Here is a 19,565-nt window from a genome sequence, read left to right as displayed (position 1 = left end):
TAACAACCACATCTCCCAAGTCCCAGCCAGGAGAAAACCAAATGACCTCCTTCTGCTAAGCTTAAATATCAGAAGTATAGGCAACAAAGTCAGCAAACTGCATGCCATCATAGACTTATACTCCCCAGATGTAATCATCCTGACAGAATCCTGGCTAAAACCTCATATTACCAGTGAGCAAATCCTCCCTAATGGTTACAGCATACCTAAGACTAGACCAACTAAACAAGAAAGGAGGTGGTATAGCTATAATATTTAAACAGAATCTAAACATCCAGATTTTAAACTCCTAAGCTCCCCCAAATTGCCAATGAAGAAATAATATATACCAACCTGAAAATAAACCAAAATAAAACCATCAACATAATAGGATTAGGATGCTACTTTCCCACCTGGCCAAAATATCCCTCCACTAGAAAACCTCCTAAGCTGGACTACCCACCATCTCCCTCAAAAGACCATAATTTTAGGTGACATTGATTGGCAATCCTGTTGTGGCAGTCATCCAACTCCGCATCTAAATCTTCATGGCTTCATCCATCTAGTCCATTCACCAACCAGAATAAATAAAAACTCCAACAACCATACTACCCTGGATTGGATACTAGTTAGCAAGATTCCCCAGTCCTACATAGCAGGCTGCCTATCAGATAGCCTCAGTGATCATTCCCCAACATTCCTACTAAAAAAACACATATACCAAGTTAAACCGGTCATCTACCGTCAAATACGTAAAAAACTGCACTTTAACCCAATCACATCTCATCCCTCGAAGAATGTAACTGGCACCCACTAAATTACCTCATCCTAGATGACGCAGTCCAATTTTTCAATACTATCTTCCTAAGCATCCTAAATAACCATGCCCCAATGTAACTGGCACCCACTAAATTACCTCAGCCTAGATGACGCAGTCCAGTTTTTCAATACTATCTTCCTAAGCATCCTAAATAACCATGCCCCCATAAGACTTCCCCATGGCTACAGAAAACCACTCTGTCAGAAATGAAAAACAGAGATAAAGCCTGGGAACACTGGCGCAAAACCTAAACCCGCTCCGCTAGACAGAAATTCCTAGAACTATGCAATAGAGTCAAAAAGCTAATAAAGGAGGACAAAATGCAATACTACCAGTCTGCCCTCAACTCCTCCCAACACAACCCAAACAATTCTGGACCTTCATAAACTCCATCCTCCACCCAGGTAAAATCAATACCCCTACACATAACATTCCTCACTCCTCAGGAAATATTGCTACCTCATTCAACACACACTTCACACAAACCATAACTATCACTAGGTAGACAACACAACCCCCGACCCTACACCCCACACCTTCGCCCAGTAATCCCCCCACACTCTTCTCATTTTCCTCCATTCCTGCCTCCAACATAAGAAAACTCTTAACTAAACTTAAACCCACAAAATTAGCAGTAGACAACCTCCCAAGTGAATTCCTACGAATTTTAGCTGATGCCCTAGCCTACCCAGTATCCATCCTGATTAACCGATCTCTGTCAGAAGGCCTGTATTCACTGTTACCTGATTGTTTTCTTGCCCACAACCCCTCCTAAGAGCAGCTAACAGGTCTCTGCCCGCTTCACTTCCTCCCACCCCCGGTGGTCCTACCTTACACTGTGTAAAATATCACACATCATTCCCCTTCACAAAGGCTGCCCCTCCACAGATAGAATCGCTATGGGGCGGTAGTTGGTTATATCTCCACTCTCCAAAATACTAGAGAGATGCATTCACTCTCAAATCTCAGACTACCTCCTTACTAACAACCTCCTATCTAATGCTCAGCATGGTTTCCGACCAAACCATAGCACCACCACTGCCTTACTCTCTCTTACTAACACTATCCTTCACCATAAAAATAATGGCCATCTCTCCTCTGCTACTTTCCTAGACCTATCTAAAGCATTTGACATAGTCTCGCACAAACAACTCCTCTCTCTACTCAATGACCTATCCTTTTCTCAATCAGTCACCAACTGGTTTCAGAGTTACCTGTCTGACCTCCAGCAATCTGTTGTATGGCAAAATTACATATTTCCCCAACTACCTGCCTCCATAGGGGTTCCCCAAGGATCCATCCTTGGACCCCTACTCTTCTCTATTTTCACCAATAATCTAACCTCTTCCACCAAACATGGCACACACTTACAATATGCAGATGACTCAACCATCATCTGTTCCGCCCAGTCCCTACCCGAACTGCAAAAGGTCACACAGCATGCCTTTTCCTCTGTTGAAACTTGGCTATCTGATGCCCAGTTAATACTCAACCCAAAACTAAACTCCTCATCTTCGAGCCCACCAAACATACTTAAAACAACTCTTACTTTAACATCACAGCAAAAGACAACACCACTATCCACCCAACAGATCATACCAAATTGCTAGGAGTTGAAATAGACAACCGTCTCAAATTTGACATTCACATATCCATGACCATAAACAAAGTCCACCAAAAACTAGGAGCCGTATACAGAAATAAGCAACTCCTCATCAAAGCAGCTAGGATTTCAGTTGCAAATTCGCACCTTCTCTCCACCCTACTTTATGCCTCTCCAATATATACCAACCTAAGGCAATGCAGTTTAAATAAACTCGAGACCTGCTACAACAAAGTCACCAAATTCACCACTGGGGCATCCTACCACAGTCACCACTGTCTCTCATTTACTGAACTAGGCTGGCTAGAACTCCTTCGCCTCCTTCAATGGTAACTCACACTCTCCCACAGACTGGTTAACCATCCTCTAAAGGTCCCATCCCTCCAGTATCTACTCCAACCCTATCTCACTACCAGACCACTACGATCCAGCAACAAAAATCAATTACAGGTCATTAGAGCCAATAACATTGCTGGAGAAGCACTATTTTCCAGTGCTGTATCCAAATTATGGAACACCTTCCCCCCCAGAATAACCTCTCTACCATCATGCACCCACTTCAAAGCTTTACTTAAAGCGCACCTAAAAACTTGCTGGCTATGCCCTTGTAACTCTTCCCTCTAACTTCTCCCACTCCATCTACCCTTTACCTCTCTTCCACCCCACAAACTACCTTTGATTACAGCAAGCTCTGATACTTCCATGCCTATCTACTTATTATACGGCAGTAACTTCTTATTGTAACAATTGTTAATATCTGCTATGACTTTGTGGATAGAACAGATGCTAGTTATCTACTGAATGTGCTATGGTCTTCATCTGTAACTATGTTTGTAATATTTTAATTGCTAGGATTCTTAATCTGTAACTGTCTGTAATATTTTAATTTATGGAGCTTTTCTGCCCGGGCCTCCGCTAAAAATGGACCTGCGTCCACTCGGACATTCCTGGTCAACAAATGTAAATAAATAAATAAATATTTTCCTTAATTATGTACAATAAACAGGAGCTAACATGAATTTAATATTAAATAATTTCTTACACTTTACGTATGTATATGTTTGTTTATTGCTTTTGTTGACCAGGGTAGTCCAGCTGGGCAGTGGTAGCCCCTTTTCAGCAGTGGCCCGGGGAGAAAAGCTCAATTTACAAAATATTTATGCGATAAAAAGATGTAAAGTTTAAAGTTACAGTATGGGTGTACAGTATTGGAAAGACAGCTATACTCGAGAAAATTTGCACTCAGTAAAATAGTCTCATTACAAATTAATATGTGACAAATTGGCACAGTGATTTTTGAAATGTCAAATTACATACAGTTTTGATAGGAGAAATGAGAGGGAGCAGATGGGGATACGAGTAGAACGCAGAGAATAGGTGAGGACAGGTGAGCACTGTGTACTTTTTTAGGTAATAGAGGAAAACAAAGCTGTAGTGAAGCTGTTGTATGTATAGATGGTAGGTAGTAGGCGATGGAATTTTTCTGGAGGGGAAAAATGCTTATGTAACAGCATTGGGGGGGGTCACAAAAAGGACATTCTTGATTGAAAGAGGATAAAGTAAGGTTAAAAACAATCAACAGACAGATGTGAAATAAAAGAATGGTGCTAGATGATTAGCATAGTAAAGAGCTAATCGATTGAAAAGCATTTTTTTTACTATCGCACCAGATTTGTCAGCAGCAGTGGGGAGGGTAAACCAATGGGAATGCTACGATATAAAAAGATTGCAGCATCAGTACTGGTACGATATAAAAATATTGTGGCATCAGTACTGGTACGATATAAAAAGATTGCGGCATCAGTACTGGTACGATATAAAAAGATTGCGGCATCAGTACTGCTGTGATATAAAAAGATTGCTACATCAATACTGCTGTGATATAAAAAGATTTCAGTGCAAGTACTGGGTTGACATGCAGTGTATTAGTATGATGGGACAGTCTTAAAAGGTGTATATTCAGGGCATATCCTTATACATGCAAGAGCCAAAAGCAGGGATTCTGAGGTTTTGGATGGGTCAGGACGTAGTCCTATACATGCAAGAGCCAAAGGCAGGGATCTAGAGTTCCTGGATGGGTCAGGTTGTAGTCCTATACATGGAGCCACAAAAGCAGAGATCTAGAGGCCCTGGATGGGTCAGGGTGTACTCCTATACATGCAGGAGCCAAAGGCAGGGGTCCAGATACCCTGGATGGGGAGGAGGGTTCGTAGTACAGGCAGCTACCGAAGAACACAATGATCAGAGCAGGGGATAGCCCCAGAGGGAGGGGTCATGCCAGATGGCAGTAACTGGAAAAGCAGGAATGGATGCTCATCAAAGGCAAATGCAGATAATTAATTAGATTGAGTGCCCGAGGTTACATCAGAAAGAGAATAGAGGAAGCGTTAGAGGATCAGGGTGACAATGTTCTTTCCAGCTCTGATTTTGTTTTTTGTAACAGAAGATATCGTGTCATGACTACTCAGAGGGAGAAATGGTACTGTGTCATGACTGCCCAAGGGTGAAATGGGCAGTAATCTTGGGGAGGAAATGTGGAATAGCAACTAGATCTTGCAGAGGGCTTCAGACAGCCACAAAAAAAGAGATAAAAAGTAGGATAGGCAGATGGATCATCTGTTAGTGAAGGGTGGATGGTGCAAGTTGGACAGTAGGAAATATGCATGCATGCCAAACAGGGATGAAAGGAGTAAGCAAGAACTTTTTTGGCTAACTGGGCACAGACAGGAGATAGAATAGAGATAAGCAGGGGAACTATAATATCACCATAGAGCTAAAAAAATGTACGCTGGAGGGGGGAATATAAACAGATGGAACTATAGCTACCCCCAAGGAATTAGAGGGAGTGGGTGAATGGAAATATGGAGGGGAAAGGTATCCAACCAAGAGTGGAATGAACATTCAAAGGAAGCATTTTGGTAGAGGCACATAGGTTAAACAGGATTTTATGAAAGGAAAATCTAATGGAAATTGATCCATATATGGGAAAGAGACCCATCAGACCACATAGCAATAAGACTTAGGGTAATTGTTCAGGACCCATCAGATCATGTTGCAGTAAGACTTAGGGTAAATGTTCAGAAACAGAAGAAAATACCCATCAGACCATGTAGCAGTAAGACGTGGGGTAAATGTATAGGACCAATCAGACCACGTAGCAGTAAGACTTGGGGTAAATGTTCAGGATCCATCAAACCAAGTAGCAGTAAAGCTTGTAGGGTAAATGCTCAGGAACAGAAGGAAGTGATGAGAAGGGGGAGGTGGGCTAATTATAATGAAAGGAAACCAAGGGCAGAGAAAAGCTGCAAAGCTTAGTAAAGGAGTCTGTACTGGACAGTGTGAAAGACTAGAACAGACTGGTGGGATGGGATCACGATCACGGTCAGGGGAAATCTGACAGGTGCAGAAGGAAAAAACAGAAGGGTGAGCAAGGAGTTGGAAGGAGACTAGAGGTGATACAGAAAGAAGCTAGAAGAAATGAAAGAATGCTGTGTTGTGTTACTCACGTTACCACTGCGCTGATGCTGCTGTGTTGTTACTCATGCCACCACTGCGCTGATGCTGTGTTGTGTTTACTCACGCTACCACTGCTCTGATGCTGTGTTGTGTTACTCACGCTACCACTGCGCTGATGCTGCTGTGTTGTTACTCACGCTACCACTGCGCTGATGCTGCTGTGTTGTTACTCATGCTACCACTACACTGATGCTGTGATGTTCTTCGTCTCACATTGCTGCAGTCATAACCTGTGGGTAGTCCGCTGTCCTCGGTCGGCCCGAATACCAAAGAGTTAGGCTGGCGTCGGTCATGGTCGCCCGGAGCTGACGTCAGTACGTAGTAGTACTTAAGCGCATGACTGACGCCATATCCCCAGTCTTTCTTGCCGCGTGGTCCGAAGCAGAAGCAGCATTTGCAAGTGCCGTTCGGCGTTCTGAAATTTTCAATTATCGAGTTTCAGACTGAAGACCAAGTTGGGCTAAGTACCCCGTTGGGGAAAATTTTTGTCTTTTCTTGCCTCAGTTAATCCGGATGTCAGAAAAAGTTAATAATTGTATTTCTTTTGGGAAACAGATACCTCATAGGGACTATCATTCTCTCTGTATTCCTTGCTTGGGGCCTGAACACGACGTAGTCGGGTGTCGCTTTTGTGCTAGATTTAATAAGCGCACCATTAAACGAAGATTAGACTGTGCCAGGCTTGTTTTCGGTAAGCGGTGTAACTATAACATGCCGTCGGATCCTCTGATGCCCGCTACCGCTAAAAAACGTAAAGATAAATCTTTAAGGTCTAAACTGGATGAGTCGTCTGTTGCGGACGCCGGTTCTATGGAACCTCCGGTTGAATCTGTGGATCCGGCCGAGGTCTCGGCTGAATCCCAGGGGGAACCTTTACTTTTGCAGGAGTTGGCCTCTCAGGAGTTAGGCCAGGCCGAGGGTGCTTCTCAGGTATCTGTAGTTCCATCCTTACAAAAGGTTATTAGGCCTTCTACCTCAGTGGCTAAAGGCCATGCTAAGGCTAAACTTGGTCTTACTGGTACTGGCCATAGCCCTAGTTCTTCAGCTTCTGTTCCTAAAAAACATATGTTGAAAATGGCAGAGGATTTGATTACTTTGATCAGGGGTTCTATGCCCCCCCAGAGAAGAGGCCTAGGGTGGAGACAGATTTAGAGGGAATGGAGCATTCTTCAGACTACTCTGAGTCTTCAGCTGAGGATATTCAGGATTTCCCTCCCTATTCAGATTCGGATGCAGAGGATTCCTGTCCTTCTGCTTCTCCTCCAGAGGATTTTTCCTTTTCTGAAACTTTACATTATGAGGGAACATTTCAAGTGGGAAGATCAGGATTTTTCAGATTCTCGAAAAAGGCTTAGGGAATTTTTGTTTTTGCCACAACATAGGCCCTTGGCTATTCCCCCTGTCTTAGATGTTCAGGATGTTTTTTCTGAAGCTTCACTTAATCCTGATTCTTTACCCCCTGCCAAGCCAGACAGATATTACAGAGTTCCAGAAGCACATAAATATTTGTATAAGAGTCCTAGAGCTGACCCGGAAACTATTATTCAAGGGCCGAAGGGTGTCAGGGCTTCTGTGGTTAAGAATCCAGTTCTTTGGATAAGGATTCTAGAGCGTTGGATAGGTGGGGGATAAAAGTGTACACCTCTTCTACGTTGGCTATGAGGGCTTTAAATTGCCAGTTTCATATGCTGAAGTATCAGAACCTTTTGTTAGGCCAATTGAAATTTAAGGTGGATGCTTTATCTGAGGGTATAGAGTGTAAAGAATTGCAGGAGTTGGTTCATGCATCAGATCAAGTTGGAAAACATTCTCTACAGTGTGGTTTCGATGCCCTTCAGGCTTCATCCAGGGTGGCTGCTACTGGTTCAGTTATTCGTAGACATGCCTGGCTTAAGGATCAAAATTTATCAGAGCATGTTAAAGCTCAGATTTTGGATGCTCCTCTTCAATCAGAAGTTCTTTTTGGTTCTCCTGTGGAGTCAGTTTTGAAAAAGATGGAAGATAAGGCTAAGTCTATGCAGACGGTCAAGGAATGTTTGCAGGTGCAGCCCCCTAAGTTTAGCAGGAATTGGCCTGCTTAGAGGATGGTCCTACCCTTCTTCAGATTATCAGTCTAAAGGCAGGTCTAGACGTGGTAGAGGCAGGGCTCACGCTCAGGGTTCTTTCAGACCTAGGACTTGGAGTTCTCCTGCACAGTCTTCTGGTGAGGGCAGGGGTCAGCCTTTTCGTAAACAGACCCAATGACCTGTATTTTCAGCTGCCAGATCCTTCTTTTCTGGCAGCTCCTCTAGGAGGAAAGTTGGCACTTTTCAAACAAAACTGGCATTTGGTCACCCAGGACAAATGGGTGCTGGAAATAATAAATCGAGGTTACAAGTTTTATTTTCACACTTTTCCTCCTTTCAAAGGCATGCCGGATGTGCCTCCACAGCAAAGGCTGGAGGCTCAGGAGCAAATTTCTTTGCTTATTCAGATGGGGGGCCATCCATGTGGTACCTCCATCAGAAGTAGGCCTAGGGTTTTACTCCCGTCTTTTCCTAGTGCCAAAGAAAGGAAACACTTGGAGGCCAATTCTGGATTTGTCCATTCTCAATACCTACCTAGACATTCCAAAGTTCAAGATGTTAACATTACTACAACTTCTACCTATGCTAGGCAAAGATCATTGGATGGTAACCCTGGATCTCAAAGAGGCCTATCTTCACATTCCCATCAGGCCCAGCTGCAGGAGATTCCTGCGATTTCGGGCTGGTACTTCTCACTTTGGTTTATCTACTGCGCCCAGGGTGTTCACAAAAGTTCTGGCTCCTGTAATAGCTTTCTTCAGACAAAGGGGAATACAAATTTATCCTTATCTGGACGATTGCCTGATTCTTGCTCAAGACAAAGACAAGTTACTTCAACAGCTACAGTATGTGATGGCAGTTTTAAGGTGCCTAGGGTATTCTGTGAACGAAATAAAGTCCAGTCTAGTGCCCTCTCAGGACATGTGCTTTCTGGGTGTGAGACTGAATACAGCTTCTCAGATGGCTTTTCTGACCCCGGACAAACAAAGAACTCTTCACCTATATTTCCAGCAGTTATCAGTACTGTCCAGGCTGACTGCAAGGACAGTCCTTCAAGCCTTGGGGTTCATGGCATCTTGCATTCTAGTACTTGCCAATGCCAAACTGCATATGAGGAAGCTACAATGGTACCTCAAAAGTGTATGGACTCAACACTGCCACGATTTGGACACTGTCATTCGGGTAATACCATGCATCAAGAAGGAATTCTTGTGGTGGGCGCAGGAATGTCACCTAAACAAGGGACTCTCTGTGACCCGACCAGAGGCGAGTCAGATCATAACGACGGATGCCTCGGACTTGGCTTGGGGAGCACACTTCAATGGGAAATGGATTCAAGACACGTGGCCTCCCAGACTACAACATTTGCATATCAACATGAAGGAGATGTTAGCAGTCCAATTTGCCCTGATGGCCTTCAAGGACCTACTTCAACCTGGACAGGTGTTGATTCAAACAGACAACACAACAGTCATGTGGTACATCAACAAGCAAGGGGGAACCCATTCTTACCCTCTTTGCAGACAAGCAATGATATTGTGGGAGACTGCTCTGAGTTTGCACATCACTCTTCAAGCACGGTTTCTGCCAGGAGCACAGAACTCCCTAACAGATGTATTGAGCAGACAAATTGTGGACCCCCACAAGTGGAAATTGGATCCTCAGGTATTCCAACAGTTGACAGTGGCTTGGGGAACTCCAGACATAGATCTGTTCGCTTCTCCACAAAATTTCCAACTACCAAAATTTTGCACAAAGATGTTTCACCCAAAAGCTTGGAAAGTGGATGCTCTATCTTTCAGTTGGAACAACCTTCACGTCTATGCTTTCCCTCCTCTGCCTCTCCTTCCCAAGGTACTCTTGAAAGTCAGGCAGGACAAGCCTTGCATGATTCTAATAGCACCAGATTGGCCACGTCAGCACTGGTATCCTATGCTGAGGAGTTTGATTCAGAAGCCTCCTTGGCCTTTGCCACAGATTCCTCACTTGTTGTCCCAGTCAAGCAATCATTTGCTCAATGTCAGGGTGCAGTCCCTGCATCTAACAGCCTGGCGTATTCTGTTTTAGAGCCTGTGGGGTCTCAGCTTCCTCAACAGGTTTTAGATGTCATTTTGGAAGCCAGGCGGCCCAGTACTAGAAAAGTTTATGCTGATAAATGGAGGAGATTTTTTCTTTGGAGCACATCAAAGGGCTTTGATGTCTCGGTACCTAATTTGAGTTTTACGTTACAGTACCTTACTGAATTACTAGACAAGGGTTTGTCTTTTTCCTCTGTGAAGGTTCATGCTGCAGCCATTTCTGCTCACTATGATTGTGACCCTCCTTTATTTTCTCACCCTTTGTTTAAGCAATTTCTTAGAGGGGCAAAAAATATAAGACCCCCACGTAGAGCTCCTACTCTTTCCTGGGATCTCAACTTTGTGTTGGAGAAGCTTACTTTACCTCCTTTCGAACCTGCAGCTACGTCTGAGCTGAAGTTTTTGTCTTGGAAAACTGCTTTTTTGTTGGCCATTACCTCTGCTAGGAGGGTCTCTGAATTGCAGGCACTCATGGCAGTTGAACTCTTTCTGATATTCCATAAGGATAGGGTGTCTTTGCGTACTAACCCTACTTTTATGCCTAAAGTGATTTCTGATGTGGCCTTGAACCAGTCTATTCATTTGCCTACTTTTTATGCTGATCCCCAAAATAAGGGGGGAAAAGTCTTGCATTCTTTGGACATTCACAGGCAGCTACGTTATTATTTGAGCAGAACTAAAGAGTTCAGGCAGACTCAACAGTTATTTATTTCTTTTGCTCTGGGTTCACAAGGGAAAGCTGTTTCAAAGCAAACTATTTCTAAGTGGATTGGTCATTGTATTGTTTTTTGCTATTCTCATCATGGGAAAACTGTTCCTGCTGGGATCAGACCTCATTCCAGTAGGGCTACTGCCACATCTACTGCCTTTGTGAGGGGGGTAGCTACTAAGGATATTTTGGAGGCAGCTACTTGGAGTTCTGTTCACACTTTTACTAAGCATTACCATCTCCCTCTTTATTCCAAGTCCAGGGCTAAGTTTGCCACTGCAGTCTTACAGGGCATGTTAGCAGCTCCGAATGCTTTTTAGTTTGCCAGCCTCCCTTTTCCTTTGCTTTGGGATTCTACCCACAGGTTATGACTGCAGCAATGTGAGACGAAGAACATAGTACAGTTTTGTACCTACCATAAATGTAGATGTTCGAGGATCCACATTGCTGCAGTCCTTTTTTCCCTCCCTCCTTCCCCTCTATAGTTTGGGGTTGCTGTTTTTTCCTTTGGGAGAATTATTATTATTTTCTCACTTGTGGTTGTTGGGTATTTACTATTTTGGCTCTGGCCTTTCCTTTTCAAGGCCTTCTGACATCTGGGGCAAGAAAGACTGAGGATATGGCGTCGGTCATGCGCTTAAGTACTACTACGTACTGACGTCAGCTCCGGGCGACCATGACCGACGCCAGCCTAACTCTTTGGTATTCGGGCCGACCGAGGACAGCGGACTACCCACAGGTTATGACTGCAGCAATGTGGATCCTCGAACATCTACATTTATGGTAGGTACAAAACTGTACTTTGTGTTTACTCACGCTACCACTGCTCTGATGCTGTGTTGTTACACATGCTACCACTACACTGATGCTGTGTTGTTACACATGCTACCACTACACTGATGCTGTGTTGCATTTACTCACGCTACCACTACTCTGATGCTGTGTTGTGTTTACTCACGCTACCACTGCTCTGATGCTGTGTTGTTACACATGCTACCACTACACTGATGCTGTGTTGTTACACATGCTACCACTACACTGATGCTGTGTTGTTACACATGCTACCACTACACTGATGCTGTGTTGTTACACATGCTACCACTACACTGATGCTGTGTTGCATTTACTCACGCTACCACTACTCTGATGCTGTGTTGTGTTTACTCACGCTACCACTACTCTGATGCTGTGTTGTGTTTACTCACGCTACCACTGCTCTGATGCTGTGTTGTGTTTACTCATGCTACCACTGCTCTGATGCTGTGTTGTGTTTACTCACGCTACCACTGCTCTGATACTGTGTTGTGTTTGCTCACGCTACGATTGCTCTGATGCTGTGTTGTGTTTACTCACGCTACCACTGCTCTGATGCTGTGTTTACTCACGCTACCACTGCTCTGATGCTGTGTTTACTCACGCTACCCCTGCTCTGATGCTGTGTTGTGTTTACTCACGCTACCACTGCTCTGATGCTGTGTTGTGTTTACTCACGCTACCACTGCTCTGATGCTGTGTTGTGTTTACTCATGCTACCACTGCGCTGATGCTTTGTTGTTACTCACGCTACTTCTGCACTGATGCTGCTGCTGTGTTGTGTTATTTATGCTACCACAGTGCTGATGCTGCTGTGTTGTTACTTATGCTGCCATTGCGCTGATGCTTCTGTGTTGTATTACTTGCACTTCCACTGCGCTGATGCTGCTGTGTTGTGTTATTTACGCTACCACTGCAATACAATACACAAGATTCATGAAAGTATCATTGGGTCTAGTGATAAAGGACACCAGTGAGTAGAATGTACCTATTGTAATTATCAAGGAGTTAAGGTTGTGCTTCACCAGCCATAACTGTTAGTTGTAGTTCTCCTCGTTTGTAGCTAGCCATTGCACAGTCTGTGTTTTGTAGTCCAGGCTGCTTATCTCTTGTTCAAATAGTAAAACTGTCTTCTTTCGAATGTTTGTTGTGCAGGGGTGTGACAGAAGGAGTATCCTTACTGCTGCTGGCTTTACAAACAGGGCTGACTGATATGCAGCTGTTACAGAGAACCTTCCTTCTCAGCATCATCCTTTTCATCGTGGTAGCATCCACCCTGCAGTCCATGATTGAGATCACAAACCCCATCATTCTGGCACTTGGAGCTTCACAGAGCGGGTATTGCTATACATTGTTACGACTCAGCGGGTATTTCTATACATTTTTACAATTCAGAGCAGGCATTACTATACATGGTTACTATTCAGAGGAGCATTGTTACGCTTCAGAGCGGGTATTACTGTACATTGGTACTCTTCAGAGCGGGTATTACTGTACATTGGTAGTCTTCAGAGCGGGTATTACTGTACATTGGTAGTCTTCAGAGCGGGTATTACTGTACATTGGTACTCTTCAGAGCGGGTATTACTGTACATTGGTACTCTTCAGAGCGGGTATTACTGTACATTGATGTTCTTCATCTCACATTGCTGCAGTCATAACCTGTGGGTAGTCCGCTGTCCTCGGTCGGCCCGAATACCAAAGTATTAGGCTGGCGTCTGTCATGGGCGCTCAGATCTGACGTCAGTGCGTCCCGGTATTAAAGCGCATGACCGACGTCATATCCTCTGTCTTTTTTGCCGCATGGTCCGAAGCAGAAGCAGCGTTTGCAAGTGCCGTTCGGCGTTCTGAAATTTTCATATTTCGAGTTTCAGACCGAAACCAAGTTGGGCTAAGTACCCCGTTGGGGAATATTTTTGTTTTTTCTTGCCTCAGTTAATTCCGGATGTCAGAAAAAGTGAATAATTGTATTTCTTGTGGGAAACAAATACCGCATAGGGATTACCACTCTCTTTGTATTCCTTGTTTGGGGCCTGAGCACGACGTAGTCGGGTGTCGCTTTTGTGCTAGGTTTAATAAGCGCACCATTAAACGTAGGTTAGATTGCGCTAGGCTTGTCTTTGGGAAGCGGTGTAATTACAATATGCCGTCGGATCCTCCGACGCCCGCTTCTGCTAAGAAGCGCAAGGATAAGTCGTTAAGGTCCAAGCAGGATGAGTCGTCCGTTCCGGACGCCGGTTCTTCTGAAACTACGCTGGAAGCTGTGGATCCAGCCGAGGTTTCAGCTGAGTCTCAGGGGGAGACTTTAATTTTGCAAGATGTGGCCTCACAGGAGTCAGGTCAGGCTGAAGGGGCCTCTCAGGTTGCTGTACTCCCTTCTTTGCCTAAGGTGGTTAGGCCTTCTCCTTCAGTCTCTAGGGTACCTTCTAAGGGCAGGCCTGGTTTGCCCTCCTCAGGTGTCGGTCCTAGTTCTGCAGGCTCTGTGCCTAAAAAACACATGCTTAAAATGGCAGAAGATTTAATTTCCTTAATCAGGGGTTCTATGCCCCCTCCAGATAAGAGGCCTAGGGTGGAGCCAGAAGTGGAAAGTTTGGAACAGGTTTCAGATTACTCAGAGTCTTCGGCTGAAGACACTCAGGATTTTCCTCCTTATTCAGATTCGGACGCAGAGGATTCCAGTCCTTCTGCTTCTCCTCCAGAGGATTTTTCCTTCTCAGAAACCTTGCATTCTATGAGGGAGCATTTTAAATGGGAAGGTCAGGATTTCTCGGATTCCCGAAAGAGGCTTAGGGAATTTTTGTTTTTGCCTCAACATCGGCCCTTAGCTATACCTCCTGTTTTGGATGTTGTTCAGGATGTTTTCTCTGAGGCTTCCCTTAATCCAGACTCTTTGCCTCCTGCGCCAGTTTAACCTGATAGGTATTACAGGGTGCCTGAGGCTCATAAATATCTGTATAAGAGCCCAAGGGCTGATCCAGAAACTATTAGTCAGGGACCTAAGGGAGTCAGGGCTTCTGTTGTAAAGAATCCAGTTCCTATGGATAAAGAATCTAGAGCTTTGGATAGGTGGGGTAAAAAAGTGTACACCTCCTCCACTCTAGCAATGAGGGCTTTAAATTGCCAGTTTCATATGTTAAAGTACCAGAATTTTCTCCTTACTCAATTAAAATCTAAGGTAGATGCTTTAGCAGAGGGCATAGAGTGTAAAGAATTACAGGAGTTAGTTCATGCCTCTGATCAGGTGGGTAAGCATTCCTTGCAGTGTGGTTTCGATGCTTTACAGGCCTCTTCCAGGGTGGCTGCCACTGGATCAGTTCTTCGCAGGCACGCCTGGCTTAAGGATCAGAGTTTGTCAGAGCATGTTAAAGCTAGAATTTTGGATGCTCCTTTACAGTCAGAAGTTTTGTTTGGTCCTCCTGTGGAGTCTGTTTTAAAGAAAATGGAAGACAAGGCTAAGTCTATGCAGACTGTTAAAGATTTTTTGCAGGTGCAGCCCCCTAAGTTTAGCAGAAATTGGCCTACTAAGGGGATGGGCTTACCCTTCTTCTGATTTACAGTCTAGGGGCAGATCTAGACGTGGTAGGGGCAGAGCTCAGGGTTCTTTCAGGCCTAGAACGTGGAGTTCCCCTGCACCATCTACAAGTGAGGGCAGGGGCCAGTCCTTTCGTAAACAGGCCCAATGACCTGCATCTTCAGCTGCCAGATTCCTCCTGTCTGGCAGCTCCTTTGGGAGGAAAGTTAGCACTTTTCAAGCAAAACTGGCTTTTAGTCACCCAGGACAAATGGGTACTGGACATTATAAACCGAGGCTACAAGTTTTATTTCCACACATTGCCTCCTTTCAAAGGCATGCCAGACGTTCCTCCTCAGCAAAGAGTAGAGGCTCACAAACAGATTTCTTTACTTCTTCAAATGGGGCTATACAGCAGGTCCCTTTGTCAGAAGTGGGCCTAGGATTTTATTCTCGCCTGTTTCTTGTACCAAAGAAAGGAAACACTTGAAGACCAATTTTGGATTTATCTATCCTCAACACATACCTGGACATTCCAAAATTCAAAATGTTGACGTTGCAACAACTTCTGCCTCTGTTGGGCAAAGACCACTGGATGGTAACTCTGGATCTCAAAGAGGCTTATCTTCATGTTCCTATCAGACCCAGTTGCAGGAGATTCCTGCGTTTGGCTGGGACTTTACATTATCAGTTCTCTGCATTGCCCTTTGGCTTATCTACTGCGCCCAGGGTGTTCACAAAGGTTCTGGCCCCGGTGATAGCCTTCTTAAGGTTAAGAGGAATACAAATTTATCCTTATTTGGACGATTGCCTGATTCTTGCTCAAGATGAAAACAAGCTTCTTCATCATCTACAGTATGTTATGGCAGTGTTAAGGTGCCTAGGGTATTCTGTGAACGAAACAAAGTCCAGTCTAGTACCCTCTCAGGAAATGTGCTTTCTGGGTGTGAGACTGAATACAGCTTCCCAGATGGCTTTTTTGACCCCGGACAAGCAAAGAAACCTTACTCTTTACTTCCAGCAATTGTCTCTACGGTCCAGGCTGACTGCAAGGACAGTCCTTCAAGCCTTGGGGTTCATGGCATCTTGTATTCTGGTGCTTCCCAATGCCAAACTGCATATGAGGAAGCTACAATGGTATCTCAAAAATGTATGGACACAACACTGCCACGATCTGGACACTGTCATTCAAATAATACCTTGCATTCAAAAGGAATTTTTGTGGTGGGCTCAGGAATGTCACCTAAACAAGGGACTCTCTGTGACCCGACCAGAGGCGAGTCAGATCTTAACGACAGATGCCTCGGACAAGGCTTGGGGAGCACACCTCAATGGAAAGTGGGTTCAAGACATGTGGCCTGCCAGACTTCTACATTTACATATCAACTTGAAGGAGATGTTAGCAGTCCAATTTGCATTGATGGCTTTCAAGGATCTACTTCACCCGGGACAAGTGTTGATTCAAACAGACAACACAACTGTCATGTGGTACATCAACAAGCAAGGGGGAACCCATTCGTACCCTCTTTGCAGACAAGCTATGATTCTGTGGGAGACTGCTCTCAGTATGCACCTCACTCTTCAGGCAAGGTTTCTGCCAGGAGCACAGAACTCCTTAGCAGATGTTTTGAGCAGACAGATGGTTGGTCCCCACGAGTGGAAGTTGGATCCTCATGTATTTCGACAGTTGACAGTGATATGGGGGACTCCAGACATAGATCTGTTCGCTTCTCCACTGAATTTCCAGTTGCCAAAGTTTTGCACAAAGATGTTTCATCCCACAGCTTGGAAAGTGGATGCTCTGTCATTCAGTTGGAGCAATCTTCACGTTTATGCCTTTCCTCCTCTGCCTCTCCTTCCCAAGGTGCTCTTGAAGGTCAGACAAGACAAGCCCTCCATGATTCTAATAGCTCCAGATTGGCCTCGACAGCACTGGTACCCTCTGCTGAGGAGTTTAGTACGGGAGCCTCCATGGCCTTTGCCTTCAATTCCGCACCTTTTGTCTCAGGAGGGCAATCATTTCCTCAATGTCAAGATTCAGTCCCTGCATCTAACAGCCTGGCGTATTCTGTTCTAGAGCCTGGAGGGTCGCAGCTTCCACAACAAGTTTTGGATGTTATTTTGGAGGCCAGAAGGCCTAGTACAAGGAAAGTTTATGCTGATAAATGGAGGAGATTTTTTATTTGGAGCACAGCAAGGAGTTTTGATGTTTCCAGGCCTAATTTGAGTGTTTCTCTTCAATATCTTACAGAATTATTAGACAAAGGTTTGTCTTTCTCCTCTGTAAAAGTTCATGCTGCAGCAATTTCTGCTCACTATGACTGTGACCCACCATTATTCTCTCATCCTTTGTTTAAGCAATTCCTTAGAGGGGCAAAGAACATAAGACCCCCACGTAGAGCTCCTACTCCTTCCTGGGATCTCAATTTTGTGTTGGAAAAACTTACTTTACCTCCTTTTGAACCTGCAGCTATGTCTGAGTTAAAGTTTTTGTCTTGGAAGACTGCTTTTTTGTTGGCCATTACGTCTGCTAGAAGGGTATCTGAATTACAGGCTCTCATGGCAGTTGAACCCTTCTTGATTTTTCATAAGGATAGGGTGTCTCTGCGTACTAACCCTACTTTTATGCCTAAAGTGGTTTCAAATGTGGCCCTGAACCAATCTATTCATTTGCCTACTTTTTATGCTGATCCCCAAAATAAAGGGGAGAAAATTTTGCACACTTTGGATATTCACAGGCAGTTGCGTTATTATTTGAGCAGGACTAAAAGTTTCAGACAGTCTCAACAGTTATTTGTTTCTTTTGCTTTGAGCTCTCAGGGAAACCTATTTCTAAACAAACTATTTCTAAGTGGATTGGTCATTGTATTGCCTTTTGTTATTCTCATCATGGTAAGGAGATTCCGGCTGGAATCAGACCTCATTCCACTAGGGCTACTGCCACTTCTACTGCTTTCCTGTGGGGAGTAGCTACCAAAGATATTTTGGAAGCAGCTACTTGGAGTTCAGTGCACACTTTTTCTAAACATTGCCATCTCCCTCTTTATTCCAAATCTAGGGCTGGGTTTGCCACAGCAGTCTTGCAGGGCTTATTAGCAGCCCTCAATGCTTTATGATTTGGCCAACCTCCCTTCACTTTTGCTTTGGGATTCTACCCACAGGTTATGACTGCAGCAATGTGAGATGAAGAACATAGTACAGTTTTGTACCTACCATAAATGTAGATGTTCGAAGATCCACATTGCTGCAGTCCAATTTACCCTCCCTCCTTCCCCTCTGTAGTTTGGAGTGTTTGTTTGTTTAGGTTGTAGATTTTGTTTGTACATGGGTTTTGGAGGTTTTTTCTGTTTTAGGCTGTGGCCTTTCTTTTTGGGCCTTCTGACATCTGGGGCAAGAAAAGACTGAGGATATGACGTCGGTCGTGCGCTTTAATACCGGGACGCACTGACGTCAGATCTGAGCGCCCATGACCGACGCCAGCCTAATACTTTTGTATTCGGGCCGACCGAGGACAGCGGACTACCCACAGGTTATGACTGCAGCAATGTGGATCTTCGAACATCTACATTTATGGTAGGTACAAAACTGTACTTTATGATTCAGGGGAAGCACATTTAAGGCCTCCCAGAGTTGTCTGTCTTGATTGTCAGAGTGCATTTCTCTTACTGCTGTTCTTTTTTCCTAGGTCTTTCTGGAAGCATGTCCGTGGGATCAGCATGTGCATTTTTCTGCTTATTTTCCCTTGTTTAATGGCATACACAATTGCCAGACTTTTCCATCTGGACTTTTGGCTGCTAATACTACTCTCCAGCTGCATGTTGACATCCCTTCAGGTATAATTTTGTTTTACTCAGAATGCTGTCCACTCTCTTCCTGTGGATAGGGATATGAATATTGTGAGTCTTGTGAATGGGATGAGAAGAAATGAGATTCATACTTCATGTACAGAGGTTCATAGGTATACACTAGGGCCTTCCTAAGCCTAGCTGTACAACCCAAATGTGACCCACAAATTTGATTTATGTAGGGGTGATTCACTGACTTGCATATGTCAGTCAGAGACATAGGTGCCAAACCAGAATGAATTTCTGATTACCCATCCATTGATCCAAGTTGTGCGTAAATAGGGATAGAGAGGAAGTCTGCTTTACATGGATGGAAATTGTCTGAAACATCGGTCTCTCTAGCATTTTCGGTTCATCACAAGCAGAATTTGTCTTGATCTAGTAGTTTTGATGCTGTTTGATCTGCAAAACAAAACTGGGTCCAGGGATGCCTCTGATGCCAGGCAAAGATCACCTCTCAGAAGCCTGTGTGATACGGAGTAGAGAGAGAGGGCTTTGAGTTGGTCAGCGTAGGACATTGTATTTACTCACTGTATTCTTTTTATAAGAAACATTTGTAGACTTTACAGTTGCCGCATGTGTGTGGTCAGGTAGATACCCAAGGGGGCATTATACTCTATGATGG

At 44.4% G+C, this 19,565-nt stretch overlaps 1 protein-coding gene across 1 annotated transcript in view; it reads left to right on the top strand.

Annotated features, from left to right (window-relative positions):
- Positions 1–19,565, top strand: part of LOC122795046 (RING finger protein 145-like) — a 689,797-nt gene that overhangs the window by 409,772 nt on the left and 260,460 nt on the right. Inside the window, exons 5-7 of the mRNA XM_044063623.1 lie at positions 4,073–4,246; positions 12,740–12,922; positions 18,781–18,928. Of these exons, the coding sequence (XP_043919558.1) occupies positions 4,073–4,246; positions 12,740–12,922; positions 18,781–18,928 (505 nt within the window). The remainder of the gene's footprint in view (positions 1–4,072; positions 4,247–12,739; positions 12,923–18,780; positions 18,929–19,565) is intronic.

Source organism: Protopterus annectens, chromosome 2.part1 (assembly GCF_019279795.1).
Source record: "Protopterus annectens isolate FY-2018-M chromosome 2.part1, PAN1.0, whole genome shotgun sequence".
Taxonomy (NCBI): domain Eukaryota; kingdom Metazoa; phylum Chordata; order Ceratodontiformes; family Protopteridae; genus Protopterus; species Protopterus annectens.
The sequence above is the reverse complement of the archived record's forward strand: the minus strand, read 5'-3'. Positions and strand labels throughout refer to the sequence as shown.